Here is a 12519-nt window from a genome sequence, read left to right as displayed (position 1 = left end):
ATCTTGGGTCACAAATCAAGCCTTGGTAAATTTAAGAAAATTGAAATCATATCAAGCATCTTTTCTGACCACAACAATATGAGATTAGAAATGAATTACAAGGAAAAAACATAAAAAACACAAACACATGGAGGCTAAACAATACGTTACTAAATAACCAAGAGATCACTGAAGAAATCAAAGTGGAGATCAAAAAATACCTAAGACAAATGACAATGAAAACACGACGATCCAAAACCTATGGGATGCAGCAAAAGCAGTTCTAAGAGGGAAGTTTATAGATATACAACCCTACCTAAAGAAACAAGAAAAATCTCAAACAATCTAACCTTACACCTAAAGGAACTAGAGAAGGAAGAACAAACAAAACCCAAAGTTAGCAGAAGAAAAGAAATCATCAAGACCAGAGCAGAAATAAATGAAATAGAAACAAAGAAAACAATAGCAAAGATCAATAAAACTAAAAGCTGGTTCTTTGAGGTGATAAACAAAATTGATAAACCATTAGCCAGACTCATCAAGAAAAAGAGGGCAAGGACTCAAATCAATAAAATTAGAAATGAAAAAGGAGAAGTTACAGCAGACACCACAGAAATACAACACATCCTAAATGACTACTACAAGCAACTCTATGCCAATAAAATGGACAACCTGGAAGAAATGGACAAATTCTTAGAAAGGTATAACCTTCCAAGACTGAACCAGGAAGAAGTAGAAAATATGAACAGATGAATCACAAGTAATGAAATTGAAACTGTGTTTAAAAATCTTCCAACAAACAAAAGTCCAGGACCAGATGGCTTCACAGGTGAATTCTATCAAACATTTAGAGAAAAGCTAACACCCATCCTTCTCAAACTCTTCCAAAAAATTGGAGAGGAAGGAAAACTCCCAAACTCGTTGTATGAGGCCACCATCACCCTGATACCAAAACCAAAGATACCACAATAAAAGAAAATTACAGACCAATATCACTGATGAATATATATGCAAAAATCCTAACAAAATACTAGCAAACTGAATTCAACAACACATTAAAAGGATCATACACCATGATCAAGTGGGATTTATCCCAGAGATGCAAGGATTCTTCAATGTACACAAATCAATCAATGTGATACACCATATTAACAAATGGAAGAATAAAAACCATATGATCATCTCAATAGACTGAGAAAAAGCTTTTGACAAAATTCAACACCCATTTATGATAAAAAAAAAAAGTCTCCAGAAAGTGGGCACAGAGGGAAACTACTTCAACATAAAAAAGGCTATATATGACAAACCCACAGCAAACATCATTCTCAATGGTGAAAAACTTAAAACATTTCCTCTAAGATCAGGAAAAAGACAAGGATGTCCACTCTCACCACTATTATTCAACATAGATTTGGAAGTCCTAGCCATGGCAATCAGAGAAGAAAAAGAAATAAAAAGAATCCAAATTGGAAAAGAAGAAGTAAAACTCTCACTGTTTGCAGATGACATGATACTATACATAGAGAATACTAAATATGCCACCAGAAAACTACTAGAACTAATCAATGAATTTTGTAAAGTTGCATGATACAAAATTAATGCACAGAAATCTCTTGCCTTCCTATACACTAGTGATGAAAAATCTGAAACAGAAATTAAGGAAACACTCCCATTTACCATTGCAACAAAAAGAATAAAATACCTAGGAATAAACCTACCTAGGGAAATAAAAGACCTGTATGCTGAAAACCATAAGACACTGATGAAAGAAATTAAAGATGACACCAACAGATGGAGAGATATACCATTGTCTTGGATTGGAAGAATCAATATTGTGAAAATGACTGTACTACCCAAAGCAATCTACAGATTCAATGCAATCCTATCAAATTACCAATGGCATTTTTTACAGAACTAGAACAAAAAATCTTAAAATTTGCATGAAGACACAAAAGACCCCGAATAGCCAAAGCAGTCTTGAGGGAAAAAAAACGGAGCTGGAGGAATCAGACTCCCTGACTTCAGACTATACTACACAGCTACAGTAATCAAGACAATATGGTACTGGCACAAAAGCAGAGATATAGATCAATGGAACAGGATAGAAAGCCCAGAGATAAAGCTACACACCTATGGTCAACTAATCTATGACATAGGAGGCAAGGATATACAATGGAGAAAAGACAGTCTCTTCAATAAGTGGGGCTGGAAAAACTGGACAGCTACATGTAAAAGAATGAAATTAGAACACTCCCTAACACCATGCACAAAAATAAACTCAGAATGGATTAGATACCTAAATGTAAGACCGGGAACTATAAACCTCTTAGAGGAAAACATAGGAAGAACACTCTTTCACATAAATCACAGCAAGATATTTTTTGATCCACCTCCTAGAGAAATGGAAATAAAAACAAAAATAAACAAATGGGACCTAATGAAACTTAAAAGCTTTTGCACAGCAAAGGAAACCATAAACAAGATGAAAAGGCAACCCTCAGAATGGAAGAAAATATTTGCAAACGAATCATCAGACAAAGGATTAATCTCCAAAATATATAAACAGCTCATGCAGCTCAATATTAAAAAAACAAACAACCCAATCCAAAAATGGGCAGAAGACCCAAATAGACGTTTCTCCAAAGACACACAGATGGCCAAGAAACACATGAAAAGCTGCTCAGCATCACTAATTATTAGAGAAATGCAAATCAAACCTACAATGAGGGGGCTTCCCTGGTGGCGCAGTGGTTGAGAGTCCGCCTGCCGATGCAGGGGACACGGGTTCGTGCCCCGATCCCGGAAGATCCCACATGCCGCGGAGCGGCTGGGCCCGCGAGCCATGGCCGCGGAGCCTGTGTGTCCGGAGCCTGTGCTCCGCAACGGGAGAGGCTACAACAGTGAGAGGCCCGCGTACAGCAAAAAAAAAAAAAAAAAAAAACCTACAATGAGGTATCACCTCACACCAGTTAAAATGGGCATCATCAGAAAATCTACAAACAACAGATACTGGAGAGGGTGTGGAGAAAAGGGAACCCTCTTGCACTGTTGGTGGGAATGTAAATGGATACAGCCACTATGGAGAACAGTATGGAGGTTCCTTAAAAAACTAAAAATAGAATTACCATATGACCCAGCAATCCCACTACTGGACATATACCCAGAGAAAACCATAATTCAAAAAGACACATGCACCCCAATGTTCATTGCAGCACTATTTACAAAGCCAGGTCATGGAAGCAACTTAAATGCCCACCGACAGACGAATGGATAAAGAAGATGTGGTGCATATATACAATGGAATATTACTCAACCATAAAAAGGAATGAAATTGGGTCATTTGTAGAGACGTGGATGCATCTAGAACCTGTCGTACAGAGTGAAGTCAGAAAGAGAAAAACAAATATCGTATATTAATGCATATATGTGGAACCTAGAAAATGGTACAGATGAACTGGTTTGCAGAGCAGAAGTTGAGACAGAGAAGCAGAGAAAAAACCTATGGACACCAAGGTGGGGAAAGTGGCGGGGGGTTGGGAGTGGTGGTGTGATGAATTGGGAGGTTTGGATTGACATGTATACACTGATGTGTATAAAATGGATGACTAATAAGAACCTGCTGTATAAAAAAATAAATTAAATTTAAAAAGAAATAAAAGGCATACGTGTAGAAAAAGAAGAAATAAAACTTTCTCTATTTGCATGTGACATGGTTGTCTATGTACACAATGCCAAGGAATCTGTTTTTTTAGATCTCTTAGAATAAGTGAGATAAACGTCGACAAACAAAAATCAATCTTGTTTATGTATATTAATAACAAACATGAACCAAAATTTAAAACATAATACCATTTACAATTGATCTAAATAAAATGAAATACTTAGGTACAAATCGACAAAATATTTATATAATTTTCAAAAATATTGAGAAAGAAATCAAAGAAGACCTAGACAAATGGAGATATTTACATGTTTTTAGATTAAAAGACTTAAAAAAATTTCAATGAATAATTTGGAATCAGACTAGAGATAGAAAAATACAAACTTAGTGAACTGGAATATAGATCAAATGAAATTATGAAGAGTGGAGGAGAGAGATAAAAAGATTTGTTTTTAATTTCAGAAGAGAGGGTAGGAGACATGGTGGCTACATATACACAATCAGAGAGCTAGAAGAAGAGGGCGGAGTACAGGGGCAGAGGCATTTTCTGAGGGGATAATAACTAAGAATTTTTCATGTCTAATAAAAGACACCAATCCCCAGATTTAAGAAACCCAGTGATCCCAAAGAAGGATAAACAGAAATCCCTGTGTAGACAAAGAAAATATTGAAAGCAACCAGAGAAATACAGATTATCTTCACAGGAATGGCAGATAGATTATAGGTGGCTTCTCAATAGCATCAATTGAAAGTCAAAAAACTGTAGAACCATAACTTCAAAGTATTGAAGGAAAATGATTGCCAATCCATTAGTTCATATACAGTGAAAATATATTTTGGGCGTGAGGGTAGTATCTTGAAAATGTCTTTCAAGCATGAAGTCACTAACTTAAGGAAATTCTATGGGATATATTCTGTCAGAAGGAGAGTGATTCCCGGAGAGCACGTCTGATACGCAAAGAGAAATGGAGTGCAAAGAAAATGGCAAACACATGGGTAAATTTAAGTGAGCATTGGTTGTATAAAACAGAATGATAAGGTCTAACAGGGTTAGGAGAAACAATAGGCTTAAAATATGTACACGACTAGCATGGACAGAGCTCTCTAGTCCCCATGTTGTTGAGGAAGAGGGGAAAGGTCTTCATTTACTTTGGATGTGAGACTATATAATTCCAATCTGAGAGGGAAAAAAATGAAATAAAGCCCAAACACAGGCAGGACAAGAGGAAAAAATAACATAGACTTGTGTGGGAAGAAAGAAAATATAAGTTGGTAGCTTTAAACTTAAATCTGTTAGCATTCACGTTAAATGTAAATGAACTTAACGTTCCAATTAAGAGTCAGTAACTGTCAAATTTGACCCCCCGAATTTTTTAATCCAGCTTTAGGCTATTTACAAAAGACTTTTCTAAAACAAAAGTATAGAAAGATTGAAAGTAAAAGGGTGAAAAAATATATGACATGCATATACTAATCAAAATAAAACTGTTGAGACTATAATACTATCAGGCATATAGATTTAAGTAAAAACTATTACTAGAGAGAAAGAGGCTTGATTCACAGATATGTAAGAATCATAAATTTATAGGAACTTAAATAATGTATATTTTAATAACATTAAAATATATGAAACAAAAGTTGAACTAAAAAGAAAAAGAAAAATTCACAATCATAGTGGGAGATTTTAACATGCCTCTCTATAAATAATACACAGGCAGACAAAAAAATCAGTAAGAACATAGATTTAAACAAAACAATTAGCAATATTAAGTAAATGGACAGAACACTGCACCCAACAATCATAGAATACACATTTTTTTAAGTACACATGGAACATTTACCAAAACTGATCATATCCTAGGACATAAAGCAAGTATCAACATATTTCAAGAGATTGAAATCAATAGAGTATGTTCTCTGACTACAGTGAACTAAGCTAGAAATCAGTAAGAAAAAGATTACCAAAAACCTCAATATGTTGGGTAATTAGGAAAAACACTTCTAAATAGTTCATGGATCAAAAAGTCGTAATGATAAAAATTAGAAAGTATTTTGAACTGAATGATCATGAAAACACTACATATCAAAAAGTAAATGCAAGTAAAGTCATGCTTAAAGGATACAAGCAAAGTCGTGCTTAGAGGGAATTTTTATAGCCAGAACTGTGTTTATTAGAAAATAAGATAAATGGCAAATTAGCTGAGTATCCATCACCAGGAGTTAGAAAAAGAACAGCAAAGTAGCACCAAGAAAGTAGGAGGATAGAATTAATAAAAATAGAACAGAAATTGATGAAATGGAAAACAAACATTCAGTAGAGAAGAGCAATAAAGCCAAAAGTTGGTTCTTTGAAAAGACTAATAAGATTACAAACCTCTAGCAAGATTGAGCAAGGAAAAAGAATGGAAACACAACCAACATTAGGAATGAAAAGGACATCCCTACAGATGGTGTCAACACTAAACAAATAAGAGAATATTGGAAACAACCTTATGCCAGTACATTTCAAAATTTAGATATAATGAAAAGAATCCTAGAAAAAATGCAAGTTGCCAAAAAGTATAATGAAGAAATAAAACTCTGAATCATTTTACAACCATTAAAGAAATTAAATCATTAGTCAAAAAATTTCACACAAATTAGACTCCAACCTCATGAAGACTTCACTGATGGGTTCTAGAAAACACTTAATGGAAAAAATGTTATTTCAATCCTACACAAGCTATTTCAGAGCAGAGGAAAAGGAGGGGACTCCCAACACTTTCTATGAGGCTAGCATGACCTTGATACCAAAACCTGATTAGGACATTAAGAGAAAAATAAAATTATAGACTTCTCTTGCTTCCTAAATATATATTAGCAGAGTGAATCCATCAACACATTAAAAAGATAATATATCTTGACCAAACTGAGTTTATCTCAGGAATGCAATGTTAAAGATTAAAAGGTTAATCAATGCAATGCACTGTATTAACTGACTAAAGGAGATATATCACACAGTCATTTCAAGAGTTTCAGAGAATTCATTTATGACAAAAGCTCAAACTGTGACTAGCTGGGAATGTCTCTTTTATTTTATAAAGGTAACATTGATATATAACATTATGTAAGTTTCATGTGTACAATTTTTCTACTTTTGTATACCCTACAAAGTGCTCACCATCAAAGATTTAGTTTCCATCTGTCACCATACAGGAGACATGTATGGTAAAGGAGACTGATCTCCTTTACCCATTTCACCCTCCCTCCACCCCTCCCCCTCTGGTAACCACTACTCTGTTCTTTGTATCTACGGGTTTGGGTTTGTTTTTGTTTGGTTTGCTTTGTTCATTATTATTATTATTTTTTAGTTTATTTTTTATATTCCATATATGAGTGAAATTATACAGTATTTGTCTTTCTTCATCTGACTTATTTCACTTAGCATAATACCCTCAAGGTCCATCCACGTACTAACAAATGGCAAGATTTCATCTCTTTTCTGGCTGAGTAGTATTCCATTGTGTATGTATGTGTGCATATGTGTATATATATATATATATATATATATATATACACACACACACACACACACACACACCTCAACTCCTTTATCTATTCATCTGTTGATGGGCGCTTAGGTTGCTTCCATGTCTTGGCTATTGTAAATAATGCTGCAGGGAACATAGGGGTATGTATATATTTTCAGATTAGTGTTTTTTTATTCTTTGGAAAAATATACAGAAGTGGGATAGCTGGATTGTATGGTAGTTCTATTCTTAATTTTTTGAGGAGTCTCCATACTGTCTTCTGCAGTGGCTGCACCAATTTACATTCCCACCAACAATGCAAGAAGGTTCCCTTTTCTCCACATCCTCACCAACACGTATTGTCTTTTTTAATGATAGCCATTCTGACAGGTGTGAGGTGATATCTCACTGTGGTTTTGATTTGCATTTCCATGATGTTTAGTGATGTTGAGCATCTTTTCATGTGCCTGTTGGTCATCTGTACGTCTTCTTTGGAAAAATGTCCATCAGCTCCTCTGCCCATTTTCAAATTGCTTTTTTTTATTGTTGAGTTGTATGTGTTCTTTATATATTTAGGATATTAAATGTCTCTTTTAAAGTAACATATTTGTCAGGATAGACCAGGCTAAGTTGCAGTAACAAATCCCCCAGGTTGAGGAGCTTGACACATTAAATAAAGTTTATCTCTCATCAGATAAATCCTGTGTAGGTTCAGAAGATCTACAGGGTAGTTCCCTTCCAAGCTGTGTCTCAGGTATCCAGGTAGGCCCCATATGCTTTGCTATCTTAATTGCAGCTTTCAGATTCACTATGAAGAGCTAGAGTGTCATGCAAGAGTTTTTATGGCCAAGTCTACATGGGGCATACATCACTTCCACCCACGTCCCAATGACTATAACTCATTCAACTCACAAAAACACAACCTAATTTCAAGAGGAACAGAAATATTAGCTTCCTATATGCCCAGAAAAAGGAAAAATAAAAATGGGTCTTAATGAACACATGGCATGGTCTCTGTCACAACTGAAAAAGGATATCTACAGAAAACTTGCAGCAAACATCATACGTAATAAAGAAACTTGAAAGTTTTTCCTCTGATAGTGGGAATAACACAAGGATGCCTGCTAACACCATCTCTATACAGCATTATTCTAGAGGCCTTAAACAATGCAACAAGAAAAATAAAATGTAAAAGGATTGGAAATGAAACAGTGAAATTGTCAGTATTTTCAGACGGTATTATTTTGGACATAGAAGATTCAAAAGATTCTGCAGATAAACTATTAGAATTAATGAGAGAGTTTAGCAAATTTACTAGATACACATTCAAGATACCTAAATCAATTATATTTCTACATATCAACAGCAGGAAAAAAAGTCAACTTTAAAACTTTAAAAATGCCATTTGTAGTGGCATCAAAAAGATCAAGAATCTAGGAATAAATCTTACAAAAGATGTGTTAAGTGTGCTACAAGAAAAATTGTAAAATTTTATTTAGAAACATTTAAGAAAACCTAAACAAATGGAAAAGATATACCATGCTCGTGGATTGGAAGACTCATTATTGTAAAAATGTCAGTTCTCCCTAAATTGAATTATAGATTTGATTCAATTCCTATCAAATTTCAGCAGGTTTTTTGGGGGGCTGGGGAGCTGTTCCATCTTTGTGGAACTTGACAAGTGCTTTCTAAAATTTATGTGGAAAATGCAAAAAGTCAAGAATTGCGAAGACACTCTTGAATAACAGGTGGGAGGATTTACTTAACCAGATATCAAGATGTGTACTAAAGCTCTATTAAAGAAGGCAGTGTGACATTGTATTGTACAAGGATGGCAAATACAGCCACATAGCAGAACAGAGAGCGGAGAAACAGGCCCATGCTCAGATGGACACTAGGAGTTCCACACGGGTGACAAGGCACAGCAGTGGGGCAGAAGAGGTCTTTTTGGTCAATGATGCTGGAATAATTGACTATCCAAGTGGAAAATAATTTAGTAGGATGCACATCATGCACAGAGACACCAATGTGAAAAACAAAACTATAAAGCTTTTATGAGATCATATAGGAAAATGTCCTCAGAACACAGAAGGCACTAGCCATAAAGGAAAAGAACTAACAACCCAACTAGATAAAAATTAAGAACGTTTGTTTCCGCAGGATTCCATAAAAAGAATAAGACAAGCCATCAAGTGAGAGAAGGTATTTATGACACATATAACCAACCAACAAAGGGCTAATATTTGGAATAGATGAAGAACTTTACAAATCAACGACAAAAAGGCAGACAACCGAAAATATGGGCAAAAGATTTGAACAGGCACTTCGCAAAAAAATTAAGCTCGAATGTTTAATAATATATATGAATAAATGCTCAGGCTCATTGGTAAGCAGGAAAAGGAACATTAAAACCACAATGAGATATAACTACACATCTATCAGATGGGAAAATCCTGACAATAACCCTGTATGGTTATTTGCTCGATGGTGTGAAGCAAGTGAACGCTCATACACCGCTGGTTGGAGAGTAAATATCTATAACCATTTTAGAAAAGTGTTTGGCATTATCTAGTAAAGCTGCAAATACATCTACCCAATGACTTAGCAGTTCCACTCTTAGGTACATATCCTAAGAAAGATATGCTTGTGCACACAGGGAGACTTGTGCAAGCATTTTCATAGCAGCATTGTTGGTAACTGTCTAAAGCCAGAATCAAACCAAATCCATCAACAGTAAGATATCAATTCTTTGGTATATAATCATGCAAAAGAATATTATGCAGCAATAAAACTGGTTGGACTATATGAATTTTATCAAAGTGAAAAAGGCTTAATGAAAGAATACATTCAGTACGACTCCATATTTAAAAGTTTCAAAAGCAGGCAAAATCAACCTGTGTTTCTTAAGGATGCATAAATACATGGTAAAGCTATAAAGGAAAGCAAGAGAATTAATATTATAAAAGTAAGAATAGTAATGAGCTTCCATCAGAGTGTGGAGGCTGTGCTAGGGAACTTCTGTATCTTAACCTAGGTGAGGATTAGAACAGGATATACTTTATAACTCTTTGTCAAACTCTATGCCCTTTTGTATGCATATGATATTTTATAATACAATTTTTTAAATGTATCATATACAAAGTCAAAATATTATCTCCCCTCCTAAACATTATCTAATTTCGTCCTTACCACAAGGTCCTGCCAAGCAGGCATTATCCCATTTTACAGGTAGGAAAACTGAAGTTCAAATGGCTAAGTGCTTTATTTTTGCAAATAGCTTGGTAATTTGCCTAAGACATCCTAGTGAGTGAGAGGACTAGAGCTTCACCCGAGTCCCAGCCACAGTCTCTCTGAGGCCCATTCATACCCTTTCCATGGTGGTTCTCTGTAGCTTCTACAGTTCACTGCAGCTCTAAACCTGTAATGCCCCATTCTTCAGTCACTGAGCCATGCAGCATCTCTCATCAGACGGCTCCCATCTTTTCCAAAGTAGGCCTTCCCATTCCCTTAACAGCACAGTCCTCCAAAGCCAATGGTGGGCCTGTGCAGTGAGTCTGCATCCCATCCCCCACCCACCTGGTCCAGGCTAAATATCATCCTTTCTCTTTGATCCACAAAATCCCCTATTTGAGCTAAGAAACCATGTGTAACTATTGTCCCAAACATGATTAGAGGACAGTAGTGCCCCTGTAAGTCCCACGCAGGGGGAGTCATCGTGTTCCTCCAACATATTCTGACCCTAACCGCCCACATTGCTATCTGGGAGCCTTGCCTCAGCTCCACCCTCACGGCATCCTCTGAGCTACTCCAGGGTGTAGAAGCCTCTGGAGGAGAGGCACGTGGTTCCTGAGGTAGCACCTTTACCTGGCCCAAGGGAGCTGGCCCGCCCAGCAGAGAATGCTAGGGTCTGATCCCACTCAGGACGAGACCCCAAGATTTTTAGCACCTGCCTGAATTCCAGCTGCCAGGTGACAAGGTCCTGTACCAGCAACACCACTGCTCTCTGCTGCCTAGGCAGGTACCAGGTGATCGGGGGTATCATCTCTCCTGTCAGTGACACCTACGGGAAGAAGGACCTCGTGGCTGCCCGGCACCGGGTGGCCATGGCCCGGCTGGCCCTGCAGACGTCCGACTGGATCCAGGTGGACCCCTGGGAGAGTGAGCAGGTGCAGTGGATGGAGACAGTCAAGGTGCTGAGGTAACGGTGGGCGTGTGCCTTTGGGATGAGCAGGGACCCACGGTCACGTCTGCAGAGCCCACAGGGTGACAGGCAGGGATGGAGTGTTGAGTGGGGCTTCAGCCGGCCCCTCTCACCCAAATCCTGCAAGAGTTTCTCCTTAGAGGGAGAGAGACCAACAGATTCACATTCTCAGAGAGGTCCTAAGGGGAAAAATCACAAACCACTCCCTTCAGGGTGCACTTTGTGGGAAAGGCCCATCTTGTTTCAGAGGGTTGTAGCATCTAGGCTCCAGGGCCACCACTCAGTAGCTGTGTGACATTAGGCACATGACATTTCTCTGGGACACATTTCTCACTTGCAAAACGGGGACAGCATAACCTAATGAGCATTACGAAAATGTAAATCACCTTCCTGACCCAGAACCACATACTCATACTCAGTAAGTGAGACCCTTTATTATTGTCATCACTGACTAGGTTGAAAACTGCATCTACATAGTAGGCCATCTTTTCCAAGTGTACAAATCCTAGGTTCTATAAATCTAGACTTTAAGCAAAAGCTATGAACCTAGAAATAATTACACAGGTTTTTTTTTCTTTTAGGACCTGCTATTAGCATCCAGTACAAGTAATGCAGCCATTTAAAAGCCCTGTATTCTAGGACGGTGGGTCTCTGACTTTTGTCTGGGAAGCTTTCCTGGGAGATTGCTAGAGAAGCAAGAAGTCCCACTTGTCCTGCCCGTCGGAGGGGATTGTGAGGCGGGCCTGCCTGTCACTGGTGACAGCCAGCGCTGCTGGAAGGGACTGCAAACTGGGGGCTGTGTTATTTATTTGTTTTTTTTGCGGTACGTGGGCCTCTCACCGTTGTGGCCTCTCCCGTTGCGGAGCACAGGCTCCGGACGCGCAGGCTCAGCGGCCATGGCTCACGGGCCCAGCCGCTCCACGGCACGTGGGATCTTCCCAGACCGGGGCACGAACCCGTGTCCCCTGCATCGGCAGGAGGACTCTCAACCACTGCGCCACCAGGGAAGCCCTGGTTTTTATTTTTTACTAATCTTCAAAGTCACTTGGGAGAAAAATGTTTGCCTTTTTAAGCAAAGGTAAACATTTAGTTTCCACATCCTGGTTCTTATTGCTTACCCTTTGCTGGGGAAAGAACCAGCTAGAAGCATTCAGCAGTTAGAGTGCTAT

General features: G+C 37.7%; 1 protein-coding gene across 3 annotated transcripts in view; it reads left to right on the top strand.

The window, feature by feature from the left end:
- The window catches only part of NMNAT3 (nicotinamide nucleotide adenylyltransferase 3), a 116147-nt gene that overhangs the window by 91503 nt on the left and 12125 nt on the right, over positions 1-12519 (top strand). For all 3 annotated transcript variants that reach the window (XM_082625776.1, XM_082625774.1, XM_082625775.1), the window contains exon 3: positions 11164-11347. In XM_082625776.1, coding sequence (XP_082481902.1) covers positions 11164-11347 — 184 coding nt within the window. The remainder of the gene's footprint in view (positions 1-11163; positions 11348-12519) is intronic.

This window comes from Mesoplodon mirus (assembly GCF_964341445.2).
Source record: "Mesoplodon mirus genome assembly, chromosome: 6".
NCBI classification, from domain to species: Eukaryota; Metazoa; Chordata; class Mammalia; order Artiodactyla; family Ziphiidae; genus Mesoplodon; species Mesoplodon mirus.
This window is presented reverse-complemented; position numbering and strand designations above follow the sequence as displayed.